We start from the raw sequence: 18,433 nt of genomic DNA, 5'->3' as shown, positions 1-18,433 counted from the left end.
AGCTACAGCTGGAGGAATCATTAACTGTAACTGAAACAAAGTCTGAATTTTCACAACCCTCCTACTTCTGAAGTGGTCAATGTCAGGAATAGACTTGTGATCCAACTAGAGGATTTACTTCATCCAAGTATACACAGTCTTCTGAGCCTGAGGACTAACAAAGAGCCAGGTAAAATTATTAAAAAAAATTCTTACAGAAAAATCAGAGTCAGGAAAAATGTCATTATGTGCTAATGAACTAAGAACCCCACAGGAAATTATTGATACTTACGGGAACTGGGTTTACAAAACTCAAACCTAAAAGTACAGGGATTCTGACTTAGGGGAAAAGAAAAAAAAAAAAAAGTCAGTGTTCTTGTTTTTGTTGTTAACCTTGGCAATATTTACAGCTGGTCATGGCTTTCCAGTGGATAGACAGATCCTGCAGTGTAACACTCCCCATTTTCTTTTATCGGTTTCCGCTGCAGAGAAGGGTGAACTTAACTTCCCTAGAAGCCCTCTCCTGCCAAAAGTGCTGCCAAGGCTATTTCAGGTTTAACCTGTAACTTTCAAGGACCTTTAGAAGCAGTAATCAAAAAAGCTTCACAACACCTGTGTGAACCAAGTAAACAATTCAGCAACCATGTACTGCAATAAAGCAACCAGCTTTTTACGGGGTTATAAAGTTTCTAAACAAAGATTATACAGCAGCATCATACAGTAGTTTCAGATGGGAAATACAGAAGAATATTGAGTTAAGTACTTGCATGAATGACTGACCTGAGGCTATACTTTAGCTTATATAAAGTGCATGAGTTCATGAATGACCATATGTACTCAGAGCCTCAGTACTTGAGCTTACACGTAACTTGGAAACAGAAGAAAACATACTAAGGGGCCTATGTTTCATGACATGGGATCATCTATGGATGAAGTCTGGAATTTTCTTCTCCATTTTATCCTCCAGGTATTGACTTGACTCAGATGCACTTAGGCAGAATTAGTAACATGAGAGCTTTTTCATATTAAGTAAAATGCTGTGTTGAAAGGGAGCCCAAAAGACATACATTTTAACAAAATATTTCCTATAATCATTGGGTCAGCAGCTTCCACTAGTCTCTCTGTATTGCCCATACTTCACAAGTTGAAAATAATAGTTATACCATTGTAGAAAGACATAAACAACAACCATAATCCAGACAAAGCCCTGAAGATGCATTGGCAAAGATAGGATACTTCAGATTGAAACCATAATTTTAAAATAAAAATTTAGAGTGTTTGATGTGTTTTCTTGATGACGTACGATCCTGTAATGTTTCAATGAATATATGTTTAGGTTGTGATCAGGTTAAAATTACATTAAGAAATACATAGTACAAACTTATTTACAGAGCAAAGCTAAATTAAAAGTTCACTATGAAACTAATGCTGTTATTTTCTCCAGCCTCAGAGTTCAGTACTTTTTCTCTTATTGTAAGATAATTTATACTGATATTCTTCATTCTATTTACATTCTTTTTAATACTATGCCTGACAACGCTGTCATTTATATTTATCCTCAGACCAGTCCTATGAAATACTGTTACTCTCCTCAGTCTGTTCCAGATAAGAAAAAAATTAAATGACTTGCAGGTTTATTTCTTACCCACCTTCCTCTTCAACCTCTCCTTAAGCTCAGTTCCATTGTGATATTTGTCTTCTTCGGCACAATCATTATTTCCTTCCTAATAACTTTTTTAAAAACGGTAATATATAAACTCATTGATATTATCTTTTTTAAATGACAGAAATCTATCATGATGATTCCTTCACTTATACTGTTGAATATTAAAGACTTGTAAAAAATGAGAATGGAAGAGAAATATACAGATATATAGTGTTTCATAAAGGTGTTTATCTTTTGGTAAATGTTAAAAGGATCACAATCTAAAGTGGTATTATTTTTACAGCTCTGCTGTCTAAAGCAAAACACGTGTCACAGTATTTCCTATGATAATGTTATGAAACTTGCATCATTATAATTTCTTCATGCATTTATACTCAGTCTTACTGATGTTTGATTAACTTCAGCTGGCTAACATCAACTTTAGTGCTATCTTATTTAGAATTATGGTTTTACACATTGTAAATTTTTATTCTTTTGAGATTACATAATAGGTTTTTACTGGCAGCTCTTGCAAGAAGTGATTTATAAGGTTACAAAGGTACGACTATTTCCTTAGCATGTCTCCCTCGTATGTGTAGTCATAATATGAGAAATCTACAGTTCCTAACACTCCATTTTATACACTAAAACAACAGTGGGTGCAGAAGTTACATCAGGAGTGTTTTCAGTGGAGGCTGAGTGGCAGAAGATCAAATCTGGCATTTTGGAGGAAAATCGGGTCTTAAATACAAATGCCACATGATGGTAAGCATGTTGTCATCCTAGGTTAGATAGACAAGCGCTGCTGAGAACAACTGTATTCATACGCTGGTGTGTGAAAACTATCTTCACTGAGATTCTTTAAAAAAAGATCACCAAAACCAACATCATTTACTGATTGCAAGAAGGAAGAGACTCGGCATTTATGGAGGATCAATTATTCTTTTTCCTTCTCTCCTCAGGATGGGATAACTGGGAAGATACGATTGTTCACTGATGCCTCTGTAAACCAACTCAGATCAGTAACCCTACAGAAACCTCTTTCTTTTAGCTACCTTTTTTTTTTTTTTTTTTCCCAAAGTAACAAACTGAACTGACTCACTGAGTCAGAGAAACACCTGAGCTAACAGAAGGAAGTGGAAGGAGTTTGCGGTTTGACGACTGGGGACAGGGAGGCATGAAAGAGCTGCCTGTTAGACAGTCAAATGTGCATCTTCCATGCTTGACATTAGACTACAGTTGGGGGATATATGCAGTTCTTGAGGTTATCACTTTTTTTTCTATTTTGATAATTCCAGAACTCTCACAGTCCAACCAGATTTCTAAATGTTACATTTAAAAATGAAAGGAGTGGTGGTGTGTATGTGTGTGCAAGAGAAGAGGTATGTAAGAATGCAGACTATTCAGATGATAACACCAGAGTTGTTGACACTCTTACATAAATAATACAACTGCACTAAACAAAATCTTGCAAATAGAAAGCCATTGTTCATTTTTATTAATTTGTTGCACTGATACTGTAAAACCACTAACAAAACACTCTCATATCACCCCCTCCCCTTAAAAAGCCACCCACAAACAAAAATTATCATCTGTATTACACTGATCAATCAAAAAAGTGAACACTGAAAAAATGAACATATAGATAACAATTTATCTGAAAAGAATTTCAATTTAATTACTTGCATTGGTCCAAATTTGCTATTGTCCCAAACTATCACTTTGACAATTTATCTTTTCAAACTCAATCAAGAAGACCACCTGAGTTAAATTAGCTCGTTGTTCACTTTGCCATAGTATTTGATTAAAATCCAGTCTCCTTTGGTTACAGCAAAACCAATAACTAATTTGAAACCAGGGACTATGGATCCTGTATTTCAGGTCCTTTTTCCATTGTTACATTTTGAAAGGGAAATGTGCAGAACAAAAGTGTGCATATGATAATCTACTTAAACTGACTGGGATTCTCCTACTTGTGGTGACTGTGAGAGAAACTTAGTATTAGCTGCTACAGAAAAATTTTCCTTCTCTTTCAAAGGTAATGGCAAGAACTGATTTCCTTCTCATGTACCTCTCTTACTAACATAGTTATTCAGCCTGTTACTTGGTTTGACTAATAGATTTCTTACCATAAAGTTGAATTTATTGCTTAGTATTCTGAAGCAGCATTTTTGTGTGCAGAGGTCTCCATAAATGGAGTAAATGTGACCTGTGACTGCCTACAGTATCTTAATCGGACAAGTCCCTGGCAGCAGAAACCAATTTTACTTTTTCTTCTTCCAGAATTTGTTTCTGGGTTTTGTGTGTATTGTGTCTTTTTACTTTTTTTTATCAGTAAGGTGCTGCACTTTGTATATTCATTATAAGAACTAACCATAATCTATATATTTCATCTAGGTTGCTGTGGTTAAAGATGTACTTTGATTTCCTTTATAAACTGTATTCACTTTTTATAATATTAGATTACAATCTGTTATAAACTGGAAGAATTTAAATGAAACTTCAGTGCATTAATTACTTAAAATATGTTAACATGTAGGACAGATACTCAAACACAAGAGTCCTTTCTAACATATGATTGGAAGGAAAAAGTAAAGGTGGAATTACCCTTAGGTTTCTACCCTTTTTCTGATTTGTAGAATACTGGATACACTATAAAGCTTCCTTTACTTTTAAAAATTTCTTTCATTTTCACCTTTACAAAAAAAAAAGGTTTAATTCTAGAATATTAAACGTGAACAGTAAGGGTCAGGAAAGAGCGAAAAACCCCAAGTATAGAGCTGGAGATACAAAGGATCAAAGTCAAGTTTTGGGATATTTATGGCTTATAGATCCAGAATTTAAAAATATACTCTTGCTTGTATTTCAATTTCAGATCTTATGGAAAACATATACATAAGCATTTGGTTAAACTGTTGGATTTAGACATTGGAGAAGCAATTGTACTTGATACAAGGAAAATAACACATACTTAGTCTATTTAACAATTTCAGATTTTGTTTCTGGTATGAATACAACTCAAATGCTGCAGATGACACAGATGACCCCTTAAATGTTCAGCACCCTATCAGGAGCAGACAAGCTTCCAAAATCTAACCAACACTAGCTTACTAGTTGAAATAATAAATCAATATATTTTTCAGCCTCTTTTACCCAGCCCACAGTTTCTATGCAGCCTACAGCAGCCTACAGCAGGCCTCTACCAATCTCCCTCTGCAGATCAAAGCACAGCCTCATCCAGGAGCCAAGTACATCATACACTGCATGTCTGATGAGTCATTTCTATTTCTCAACCTGCTCTCGGAGTTTGATAGCATGTACCATATGGACACAGCCTTCATAAATGAGGTTTCAAGGAAGTCATCTGATGGCAGAATAGAAACGGCTTTACTGAGCAGCAAAGATGTTAATCAATAAGTGGGAGACCTGAAGTGGTGGTTCCATGAACAGAAAATCCTATATGATCCTGGTCTAAGCACTTATTACAGCAGCATGAAAATGCTCTAATTTCTCTTTCTGGTGTAGGCACTTTAAAAGCAAACATATTTATAATGATTGCTTGTTCCCGGTTTTGGACTATTATTCAATCCCTTTCTGTCCAGCAGAATGGAGCTGTTTTTTGCCAGCATTTCTACTACTTCAGAAGCTCTTCCATTTACTCTGTCATCTTGTATTGGACTTTCCACCAATTGCTCCTGCATCCCTAACCTTACTTTAATCTTGATTGTGACTCTCCTCTTCCTGCTTTTTTCTGTCCAAAGTTTGTGCATATCAAGTATTGTGCAAATTCTCTTACTTTGTCTAGTTTTATTGAAAAATTCATCCACCTTTCTTCATAAACCAACAAAACCATAATTTATATGGATTCCCAGCTGCATGTTACTTAGAGACATGCAGAGTCGGAGGGGAGCATTCAACATAACAGACTTTTGACATGGAAATCTAAGTCTTTTTTAAGTTTCTTTTTCAGTAAATGGAGGAAGATAGACTTATCTAGGGAGTTATTAGGAGAAGGAGATGAACATTAGGGTATTAAGTTGTCCTTTGCAAGAGCCTTTCTTTCAGGAGCGTGACCAGGATTTTTGACAGTGATGGAGTGTGGGGGGAGAGGATCGTGTGTTTGCATGACTGTGGGCACGTACATGGTGGGTGAGAGAAGGAAGGAAGAGAGGATCATTGGAAATGGTGTAATTACCATCAAATTTTTCTAGGGACAAGGATATGTGGAGAATCATGGTCATTTGAGAAGAAAAGCATGCAGACCAGGTTCTGTCGCCTCCCTGTATCTTTCCTCTCTGGTGGATATAAAGGTAGCTTCAAACCACAGCTGAAAGTTAGCTTTCCAGAATGATCATTTAAGACCATCTCTACTTCTAAGCATACAGGGAACACTTTTTTTTTCCTCTTTGTCTTAAAAACTCCAAACTTTTCAGTAGTTGCTTAAAGATAACATGCAAATTGGAAATTCTGAACTTAAATTTTAAAAATAGCTCTTTTTAAACTCACATTGCATTGCTACTAGTTATAGTGTAGGGAAAGTAATTTCTTTAAGTAGTTAAGAAAAACATGTCTGCTGTCAACTAGGAGTGTTTATACTGGACTTTTTTTTCGCACCTGTGAGGCCATGAGGTGTAATTGACACTCATTCTTTGATAGGCAACTCACAGCTGGCTTCAGCTAAAGGCTTAATCTTTGAGTAAGAGAGGCTCAATTTTCAAGAAGGTAATCATGGTTCTCATGTTTAATGGTATCCACCGTTACAAAAAGACACCAACAATAGATCATTATATAAAACACATTGGAAATCTCTGAGCATGAAAATACATTAATCTGAAAGTCTGTTTTGTCTTAGCCACACAGCTAATGCCATCATTGAGGCTGAATTCACCAACTGCCTTTACTCCATACTTCCATTGTTCATTACCAGTTTTTATAAGTTTAAAGATTTTGGTGAAAGGACCTTACCCTTGCCTTCTGTTCCATCTCCATCATTAATCTTTCATGTTGCTCTGCTATTGCAAGTGTTGCAGAATGGACTTTCTGATATATCATTTCTCCTTCTCGAGTTTGAAAGGTGAATAGCCCTTCTCCTGTGTCACACATCCTGCAGTGAGATTTAAGCAGAATGGAAGGAAACAAAATGAGTACTGTGGAATTTTTATCTAACTATTATAAAAAGTGCACACCATACAGTAGAAAATGCGGACTTTTGTAGTTAAACTCTGGAATTTCGAACATTTGCAGTTATTTTTACAGTTGAAGAGAGGCATATTCCAAGAGATGTTCAGAACTTTCTGAACATAACTTATAAATTCAGTTTTAATCATCATCTGGATAGAGAAAAAGAAGTTTTATCTTGAATAAAAATTTGAGGTAATACAGTCAGCTATTTCTAGCCTTGTTTTAAATGTCTGTGCTGGTAAGAGAGCGCTAAATTTAATTCTCTTAACCAATTGTTGCCAAAGGTACATATCATGTCATGACTTTGAAACGCTGACATTTTAAGACAACATTGACCAAGTAAAAATATTATTATGGTTAATCACGACAAAGAAGCTGTATTGAAAGACAGCATTAAGAGGGCTAAATTATAACTCTCTCTGTTAGTACATCTATGTGAGGCAGCATCTAAAGCTATCTTGATAATTACAAAAGACATTCATTCAGTTTGACAATAGGAACAATATTTCTGAGTATAAGAAGATTAAATAGCAAAAAAACCCCACCAGAAATAAAATTTATTTTCTTCTTTTGAGAGCACAACTTATCTGTGATACTGCTGAGGCATTATGCTTAAGAAGAGTGGTACATGATAAATTCAATGACAAAGAGATCTGGGAAATACAGAAAATGGGTGTAGACAACAATGTTATATTATTGAATGACAGTTACTTTGAGGATATATATGGTGCTAAACAGTGGTGCAATTCACCATATTCATATTAGTCGTTCCATTGTATTATCAGTGTCCGATTTCTATATTTTTATAGACTTCTTGCAATTTTAGAAATGGGATTAAAAAATCCTTTTTATTTGGTCTGATACTTCCTGTAAAGATTTTCAGTTATCTGTGATAGAAAATTGTTGACTTGAGTCACTGATGCATAAAATCCTTCAACAATAGAAAGATTTCAATTTGTCTTAAAATACCAGATTCCTTTTAGGTTTTGTTTGCTTACATTATTTTTAAGGACATCTAATTTTCTTAATATCCCAGAGCCTTCAGCATGGCCCCAGGAAGCCCAAGGCATACAGAATTACAAAGCATTTCAGAAGAATATGTCCTGAAGAGTCTAACTTTCTAACAGGTATTTGAATATCAATATCTTTAGATTTTGCATCCCAGATTCTGTATGATTAAAATGTATCATTAAATTTTACAAAATATTTTCCTATTAGATGAACATACAGATTGTTTTAATTAAATAATCACTTAAATATGTCTCCTGCTATATTACATGCATACATACACACAATTATATTACAGGTTTTTGAAAACGGAGTAATTTTTTTTCATGAGACTTATCTTTTTGTCAAGTTAGAATACAGATTCCCACATAATTTTATTTCCAAAATCATCTGAACAGGACTATTGTGCTATATAAGAGATTACTGAAAGTTCAGCAGTTGCTTTTGATTTCAAGGCTGACCACTGAAAATTAAACCTTATTAACACTTACAAAACCTTTGACTGTTCACTGGAAGAGACATGTTTTTGCGAGCCTCCTGTAAAGAACGTATGCATAGCTGTGTTTGGGAAAAACAGAATGTATTGGAGGCAGAAACAGATAAAATAGAGGTTCTTCTGGAAAATACCTGGTGAAAATACTTTGCAATGATCATCTGAAGTGTTGAAAGTCATGGTCTTTAAGAACAGATAATTCACGATATTATCCATATGAATAATATCCATAATTCTGGAATAAAAATAGTCTTCTCCATCCCAAGATGAAAATACAATCCATTTTGTAGACAAAATTATTATTTGAATAAGATTATTTGATCAGTAATAATGTGATGTACCAATTAACAGATTAAAAAAAAAATAATCGTATTCAATTCCAGCAGAGATCAAGATCCCTGCTGTAAACATTTAAGATATTTTATGCCCTTAGACACAATCCTCCAGTGAACTTCTGGTAGAAATAATATGTCTCCAGAGTTTTGCGACATTATGGCAACAGCCTTTTGGATCCCTCAGGGCATCATATAGCTGGTGCTCTGCTTTTGTGTAAAGAGATCTTAATAAAATTCAAATACCGTGAAATGGAAAGTCTGGAAAAATGACGGGTTTTCAGAAACTGAAGCGAAATGTGATCTTTTTGTTGGTTTCAGAGGATGAAAAATTCTACAGGGATAAAAATAAGGAAGTAGGCAATGGGGCATGATTAAGATTCAGGAGTTAAGCAGCTTGTTTGAACCAAGCAAAACCACCCCCACCACTGCTGATCAGACAAGGGTCTGTACCGCTTGTGTGAGCCCTGGGTGGAGGCAGGGGATTGGGCTGTGACACTGCCCTGGCACCTCACCCACCACACAGGACAGCACTGTGGGGCTTCTGTTTCCCAACCATAAGGGGTGGCTGTGGTGGACATGTCACGCCAGCATTGGAAAGCCATTGATGGCAGCCTCCCCATGTCCAGATTGCGGGCTTCCCTGACTAACGATGGATGATATGCACACAGTCGCAATTATGGGCATAATTTCTTAAAGTGATGAATTCCACTAACTCGCTTTGAAGCTTAATGGGACTTAAAGGCCCCAAGAATGAGGCAGTCAGTACCTGGCAAGTCTGAGCTATGTAAAAGCAAAAACTGTTAAAATAAGACTTTCTTTTTTCCATCTAAACTTGTTATTAGTAATCTGCCTCCCAAGGAGATGAATCCCTTTGCCATAGTGAAGTTTTCCTGTTCAGCTCCTCAGGATGCTTTACTCAGATGAACATCTGAGTTTAGGTAGTCTATTCCAGTCTAGTCTAGACTAGTCTTTTGTATTTTCTGTTCTATTCTGTTCTATTCTAGTTACCACACCAAGATCAGTGGCATGTTTTAGGGTTAGATTCAGTCTTTCTAGAACAAGGAAACACAAAGTAAAATAGAAGCACTCCTAAGCATGATGGAGATGGGGGCAGGGAAAAGGGGCAAGTGTGCTCTCCTAAGCTTAGGAGTTTTGCCGAAAAAACAGAGGACCTTTACTTATCTGGTCAACACGAATGAACAAGACCATGAGTTGAAGGACACCTCCTGACTTGTTCTATTTATAGACAAAACACAGTCAGCAGAACAAATAAACTATTTTCTCTATAGCTTCTTCTAGATGACAGGTAACTGTCCATTTAAAGCTACATTTTCAGGTTTAGCCTTGTTAATGTGTTGCTTTATTACAAATGAAAATGAAATAACTGTGGGTAAATTCACATTTCTCTATGCCCAAAGCACACATAGTTGTTCAGTTGCCAGTTTAATAACATCGTCATAACTTTTACATGTCACAGAATCACTGTAGAGAAAAGGCAGGACAAAGGTATGGGCCTCTTCTTTTCCTGAAACTGCCACAGTTATGCACTGCAGCTCTACCAACTCAGTATGACCTTTACTGTCAAAAAATTTCACTGATTTTCTATAGTCAATTTTTTGATGAGAGACTTAACAGTCTGCGGATGCTTGAAAAATGCTGATGTTAGCTTGTCTATTTCTGTGTTTTCCAACTTTAAAACAGGGATGTCATTAACCTATGCTTTGGGATATTTAAAGATTCAATACATTAAAATGTATGAAGTGCTTTGACTGAAATAGGAAAGTGCATTTTTTTTGTAGTATTACAGAAATATGTAACTGGACAGATAGCAAAACCAGTAAACAGTGTTGTAAATCATGGTAAATTTTTTACTTTTTAAAATACTGCCATAGCTTTTCACAACCATCATTGTTAGTATATCTGTCTCAAGAGCCAGGAGAAGGAATAGGGACAAGGTTGTGGCCCAGGACAAACTGGATTCAGAGATAAACAGTGAAAGTTCTTTCTTTTACTTAGAGGTAGGGCTTCTGTTCAAACCAAAGAGATTTTCCCACCTGTATTGTCAGATTTTTTTCAACATTTCCCAAATTCACACAGCGGTTTCCCAGTGCTTCTGCTCACTACAGTAACTTCAGTCTTTTAGAGCCGAATCCATACTATATAATAACCTGTTAGAATTACCTTATAAAAGGAAACTTTGTTGACTTGACCACCATTTACAAATGATATTTTTTTTTCCAAATAGAGGTTCATGCTCTCATGTCATGGTCAAAATATTTTAAAAGTTTAACAGTGCAATATTCAGCAACTGCATGAGAGGACACGAAGTTGACATCTGAGATTAATTTCACTATTTTGATTAAGGGTAAAATGCATTTTCACAGTAGCAAAGTTTATCTGAAAACTGAGATGCTCAGAAAAATTACTTGCTATAAGTCCTTGTTTTAAAGTAAAGGATAAATGACAATTGTAACTAGAAAATGTTTAATTCTTCAAATATCTAAATCAAATTTTTTATTGGATTTGAAAGATTTCTTTTTACCCATGAACAATTTAGCACTAAAGAAATAATGGCTAATTTATATACTCAAAAGTATATAAAACTACATACAAATAACTAAAAAAAAAAGTCAACATCCTCAAACAGGCATTGAAAAAACATCACTAAAATGTTTACTATTAATAGTTAATTATGATTAACAACTACAAGTATTAATAACTAATAGATAATAAATAACTGCTACCCTAGTTTAGCACTTCTAGTTCTTTAAATAAAAACAGACTTCAAATTTTTAAATGAGAACAGCTCATGAATAGCTATTGTCTAGTAATCAAAGTGCTAAAAGTTACCAGTACCAAACTGGATGTAATTGCTATTACATAGTCTACACCTCATATGAGAAAAATTATTTCCTTTAAACAGTGAAGCTGCTTACTCAGACATTTCAAGGCCCAGGAATGAAGTTAGCTAGTGCTTACTTCCTGTATGCTGAAGAAAGTGGTCAGATATGACAGTAACAAGTCTGGTCCCATATGTGACAAGATGAGTAGTAAATAAAAAATAGCCATTCTTTAAAGCCTTGAAGCTTTGGCTGTCAGTCACAAAAAACCTAATTAGTATGCAATATCTAACTGTGAACTGAGACTTATTTCTCGTGTTGCAACAGCTTTGTTTTTCTAAAAAGTGGTGGAAACTAGCAATTTTGCCTCCAATTTAATTAGATTATCGGTGGAGACACACAAACAGTATCTCTCTTGTGGATATCTAACTTTTGTTCTTTCCCTGTTTGTTATCTCAACTGCAGCTAAGCCATTTTGACAGAAATCTTGTTTGTTCTTTGTGTGCAAGAACGTTACATACAGCATACACTAAAGACAGGCTAGCTAACCAGTAGACCTCACTATAAAATGAACGCAAAGTTCCCCTGAGGATCCAAATTCTTTGCTCATTCCAGCCTTCAACACATGCTAGCTTGCTTCGTCCCCAAGTTGTTCTTTTCTGAGAAAATGAAAAAAAACAAGGAAAGCAAATAAACTCTTTGTGGCAGGGCATATTTAGATAAAAAGCTCCCTTTATATGTAGGAATAGTTATCAAAGCAACTGAAAAATAAACTAGGTATGTTTATATAAAGTTGTAAGTCAGATGTTGAAAGGATAGGAAAACAGAGGAAGAAATAAGAAAATGTTGATAAGGCTCCTAACTTACAATAAGGCAGGCAAAAAAGGGATACATTTGGTGGGGGAATCAATAAGAAAAAAGATAATTACATAAATAGGATAGGTATGGGACCTAGGAAAGCTCTATGAGTGAAGCAGAGACAAGACAATTAACGGGAAGTGTGCACAATGTGTAATTAATTTAGGTATAGGACTTCGACAGCAGACATTGTTAGAAAGACCTAAAGTTGGGACAAGGTTGGTGAAAGTGGGGAAAATGTCCTGTGAAAGGGACATGAAGATTGCCAATACGAAGCACAGCAACAGTGTAAAGGGCAACATCCAGAACAAGGAGACACAGACTCTGAGCACGGCCTGTTACTCATTCCTTATGTGAATAAAGAGTTAGATTTCTATGCTTTGCTGTCAGCATTTCAGAGTTTTATCTGGAGTGTCAAATGGGTATCCTGGAAATTTTATGATCTGAGAAGCAAACAATGAAAATTATCTGATATATTAGGCACCTGCCTGCCCCACCCTTAACGATGGTTATTTACTGGCAAGAATATAAAATACAAAAAAGTAATTATGCATGGTATCTACTAATTGTTGGCTATAGACATTCCTCCACAATAATTCATTGTGATGTTATTGCACTTCAGCTGAAGTGGGTAACTTTCCACTGTTCTTGAACATGCTCATGAGATATAGATAGCAGTGTTTAATCTTAATTTGGCTTTCTTTCATGTGGAATCTCCTTCAAATTGGCTTAATACAGGGAACATGGAGTATTACCACATCTCTGATATGGCCCAGTAACTTCATCATGGAGCTTAGACCTGAAGATTTGTTCAAGGTCAGATCTCATATTTCTTGAGCCATCCTCAGCATTTTCAACCAGAAGATCTCTCATGCCATCAAAGCAGCTTTCCTCCTGAGATCATTTATGGCAATATTTTGTAATTTTGAGAAGGAAAATGTTCAGAGATGGGAGTGGAAATGAGTGATGATTTGCTCCCAGGTAGCTGGGATTCCATCACTCAGAAGAATTCAGCAGTCCTCCTCCAATACTTCCAAGAGGACCTTAATACTTTCCAAGTTGCACATCTTTTTAAGATAGTATATGCAGTCACTGTAACAAAATTCCTGTGTGCTAATCTGACGAATACACTGTTAGTCTTTCCGAACAGAGACGCAGTACTCCACAAATTTTCCCTCTAAAAGTGAGACTTTCTGTGTGTGAATAGTGTTTTTTCATGATAAGATGATTTCTTTTTCTGCCTAAATGGAACGACCATTTAAGTGGTATAATATAATATAATATAAACAAAATTTTCTAATGAAAATATATTTTTATTTGTTTTGTCAGACGTGAGAGATTTCGGTACAGTATAAGTGGTAATTATGCCACTTGGGATATTTTTTCTTCTCATTGCTTGTGCTGCCTCTACACTTGCCGTGTCTGCGCTGCCCTCTGTGATAGCACATCTAAACTGGTGGGGTGTATCAGAGACAATAACCCATTCCTGCATGTCTAATGCTTTCTACTTTTTGCTTAATGGAAGGTCAGAAAGCAGGCTGTGTCTTTCTCTGGACTATATCAATGATTGCCCACTAGCACTGTAATTCTGTAATTAATTTTCATGGGGTTTATCGCTGTCTATCATAAGATGCAGTGGAAAAAACTGTATTTTAGGTTTTTTTCCCAAGGTTCATTTTTGATAACAAGGAAGACACTGTTTGGTACTTGTTTCAAAACACTTTTGTTTCTACCAAGTTTTCTATCCTCATTAAAATGTTCTTATTTACATTAATTACTTTGATATATCAGAATAAATGTAACTAGTGCTGAAGAGTTAAAGATAGCAAATAATTCTCAATGCTACTTACTGTACAAAAAGCAGAAAAGTTGATGTTATTGAAGTAATGCATAAAAGGTAGAATGTGGAGATTGACATGTAATTATGAAATCTATCCATACATAATGGTAAACATGTTGTGCAGAGGCTGTTTCCTATTTCCTAGACACTAGAAACTAAGCTATAGTCAATAAAATAAGCAATATTCTGGAGTCTAAAAATTTGAATCCCAAATACTTTACTATGGCTATAAATATGTTTTTTGTCTCTTCCTGCTTATAGATGTTTCAATAAACATGACCTAGACATTTTGATGGGGAAGATTGAAGTGTGATGTTTGTGCTTTATCACTTCCAAGTAAGAAAGATTCTAGGTTATACATGCAAATCAGTGTAGGTGATTAATGCATATGTATGTGCAAACCCCCTCACTTTATGGAGACTTTTGACCCCTTAACACTTTCTTTAAAAAAAAACACCAAACCCCACATTATTAAAAACAAAGAGAGATTAATAAACCCAATCATTGACATGTTCTTAAATACACAAGCTATTTGCATTTTTGACAGTTTAAGAGAACGAACATGAAAATACTATTAGATAATTAGTTCTTCTAGTTTGTAAAGCTCAGGTCTTGTTGATAATGATGAAATACTATTCAACAGTGTTTTGGATGAGTATCTATTCTTACCAGATCTATGAAAGATATACCGAGAACTCATATATTACTATTATCACCTTATCACAGAAGCAGCAGTTATGGTTGGCTGTACAACAAACAGATGAATGAAACACATTGGCCTGAGAAAAATAAAGAGATTGCAAAGACTACAAACAGCTAATTTTTAATTTTTTTTTTTTTTTTTAAATCAAATCTTTTCACTCATCATGGTTTGGCTATTATTTTTCATCTCACTTTTGAATGAGAGGGATATAAGTTCCAAGTCCTGGAAGCTGGGATCATATTCAAATACAGATATTTTCTACAGGACTTCTGCCACCCTGTTAAGAGTTATTATTCCTCTATGAAGACAAATATCCCATAACAATATTACTCAGTTCCTCTCAGTGTCTTTCGTAGCAGAACACAGGTGAAGCAGCATTAATCTACATGAATACTGTTGACTTTGACAAGTTAAAAAAATGTTTGATATAAAATTCAAATAAGGCCATTGCTAGTTAAAAAAAAGGATAGTGTAATAATACAGAAGCCCTGTGGCAGTGCAACACTACCTTCTGCAACAGAAGCAATAAAACCTAGTGGCTTGGGATCTCCGTTTTCTTTTTTTCCTTTTGGAGCCCTAAAGTCACTGTTATTTTCAGGACTACTCCTAGCCCGGCATGTTGCGGATGGAAATTCTCTTAGATGATACTCGCTAGAGTCTGAATTGATTCTGAACACATTGTGACACAATTCTGAACTTACTTGATCCTCTCTCAGGAAGTAACGAGTTTTGTAAGAAGGAAGCAACTGCCAGTTAACAGATGTCAGCATAGTAACAGCCAAGGAAAGAATTTGCATAGGTATATTTGTTTATTATATTTCATCTTTGACGAAGTTGGGGTGCCTAGAAGTTATGACACTGGACATCAATATGTGCCAACAATATTTGTAGTAATTGATTATGCTCAACCTAAAAGTTAAACTAAAAAGACGTAAAAAACCCCCAGGTTTTCTTTTTGCATATACCGACAAATATGATATTAAGAACTTAACACAGGACCACATTCAAAAATCTACAAGAATATATGTTCTACAATGCCTCATTAACCTATCATCTATGTATTGAATGCTATTGTAAACACACTGTACTTGCCATGATGCAGACAGATACTGTGCTTCTGTCATTGCTTTCCTTTTTGTTTTGATAGCAAGCATAGGAAATGTATTTTGCATTTTGATCAAAGTATATCCACTTAAGGAGAGGAGGGAAAAATTCTGGAGGACTGAACAGGAATGAACTAATACAATTAACATTTCTGATGGATAAATAATATCAAGGTAATAGAAGTAAAAATTATTAAGGAACTGATACAGAGCCAGGCTTAGAACCATACCGAGAAACAGGAAAAAAAAAAAAAAAGCAAATTAGTAATTTAATTGTAATGTGTATTCAAAACATCAGTTTTACCAGTTTATGCAAAATGAATGTTGCATTCTCTCATTTAAAAAGTGGGACACACGAAGTGTGAAGAAATGATGAAGGGCACTCTATGCTCTGTTTTTTGACTACTTCAAAATAAGGCATTTTAAGTGTCCCCTTGTCCCCTCCCCTTTTAAACGCACCATGAATAATGGTTCTCGCCACTTAAAGCATTTATGGTCAACCACTCTGAAACTTTCAGTACACTATGATTTTATCATGATGGGGATTTAAGCACTGCTGTCTTCTTTCAATGTCACTCTTCATTTTCAAGGTATGAGAGCTACTGCTTTGACCGTTATGGCCACAGAGGAATTCTCAGAAAGTCATATGCAAATATTATGGGCACACAAAGTTGTCCAGAGACACTCACCATGATATGTACGTACACTACTGAGTAATTAACATATGTTAAAAATATCCAAGGATTCATCAACACTAATCCCAAACCTGGCAGGTTCTCAGCTCCAGTTTGGGAGTAGCCTGCCACAGCATCAACCCGAGACAGGCAAAAGCACCAGGGATGAGACAAGGCAGGAATTGTTTGTTTTGTTTTGTTTTGTTTTGTTTTAAAAAAAGCTGTATTTCTCAGCTGTTGACAGTAAGAAATCTTAGCTGAAGGCCATGTTTCTGGTTCAAACTTTAACTAGACATGTATACAGACAAAAGCAGTCAAATAATGCCTTTGGTGGTAAAATGGATGTGCAATAATAACATAGCATCAAAAAATAATTACAGAAAATGTACAGCCCCCACCACAAGTATAAAGCATTAATTGAACTTCTACCAATTTTCTACATATGGTATTTAATTTAGAGAGGAAACATGACTTCCCTCCCACTTGCTTTAACTTTTCCTCTTTGCCATAAGGCAGGTAGGAGTGAAGTAGACAGATTTTCCCTGTTTTTTCAATTGCAAACAGTAGCAATTCTGTTATGGATCAAACAACTCGCACCGTATTCACCTGGCATCTATAACTCCAACTTTGATTGTGTATATGATATCCGTGTGTTAGTGCTTCTATCAGTGCTTCTATCCTCTCTGTCAGGATTTCTTATTAGCCCGATAGCTAAAATCAACTGTAGTTTATGTTCAGGTAAGTAGCAGCTTGCTAAATTCCTGAGAACCCTCAAAATATTTTTTGTAAAACTTTGTTATATTAAAAAAGACACTCCTTTCAATTACACAATTAAGTGGGTAGGGAAAGGTACAAGTGGATAAAAGAAGTGTGAAAACAAGAAACAAATAAAGTGAGTCCTGCAAAAGGAAATCATCACAAAGAATTGCATATCAAATAATGCAGAAAAAGGACAGGAAAAGCATACAAAAGGATAAAGAATAAGCAGAAAGCAGTGTTCAGATTATGGTTACACACATGGTCTCCCTGCATATTTTCTTACAATATCCTGTATCTCATATCATATCTTCTTTTCAAAACCTCATGGGATGCAATGGCTAGCCATTTTCTGATGTTTTGATAAATGTGTATTTCCACCTCTGGTTAATAGCAATCAGTTATGCTGATTAGGTTCTCTTAGTTAAATATATATTGTGAGTCCTGTGTGAAACTACTGATGTTGTACTGGATAAAGGAATCTTTTATGCTATTTATAGAGAGGATTTTGCTTAAAACAAAAAGGTTTAAGTAAGAATGGGAAGAACTGTGGCCATTGTGTGCATGTGCCACTATCTATTTTGGGCAAATATTCCTTCAGACCAGTTTTCTGCATAGCACGAGATGCTGGTAATTGACAGGAAATGAACCTTGACAAGTCCATCCGAAGGGGGAAAAAACAAAGACCGAAAACCAAATTTGGAGTAGTAGAATCTAGAAGTATGAAATGTATCTTCTCTAATGCATAAAATTTTTAAGCACAGCTCTCTTCCCAGGGAACTTGGGGCGTTGTTAGAAAGCAAAATGAAAAATCAATTGTCCTTTGCTGTGAAAAAACACTAACAAGCTACTTTTACACTTGAGCTTGCTAGTCTAGTTCAATATTTCAGAGTTTAGGCTTCTGCTGTTCTACACTGACTTAGTAATATTTTTATATTAAATTTATAACAGTCAGGAAAGTACTCTGCAGACAGGAATGTGTCAATCCCTTCTGTCCATGATTCTGTATGCCATGTTT

General features: G+C 35.4%; 1 protein-coding gene across 1 annotated transcript in view; it reads right to left on the bottom strand.

The window, feature by feature from the left end:
* The window catches only part of DOK6 (docking protein 6), a 256,018-nt gene that overhangs the window by 60,598 nt on the left and 176,987 nt on the right, over positions 1-18,433 (bottom strand). Inside the window, exon 6 of the mRNA XM_074897771.1 lies at positions 6,590-6,728. Coding sequence (XP_074753872.1) covers positions 6,590-6,728 — 139 coding nt within the window. The remainder of the gene's footprint in view (positions 1-6,589; positions 6,729-18,433) is intronic.

This window comes from Athene noctua, chromosome 2, assembly GCF_965140245.1.
Source record: "Athene noctua chromosome 2, bAthNoc1.hap1.1, whole genome shotgun sequence".
Taxonomy (NCBI): domain Eukaryota; kingdom Metazoa; phylum Chordata; class Aves; order Strigiformes; family Strigidae; genus Athene; species Athene noctua.
This window is presented reverse-complemented; position numbering and strand designations above follow the sequence as displayed.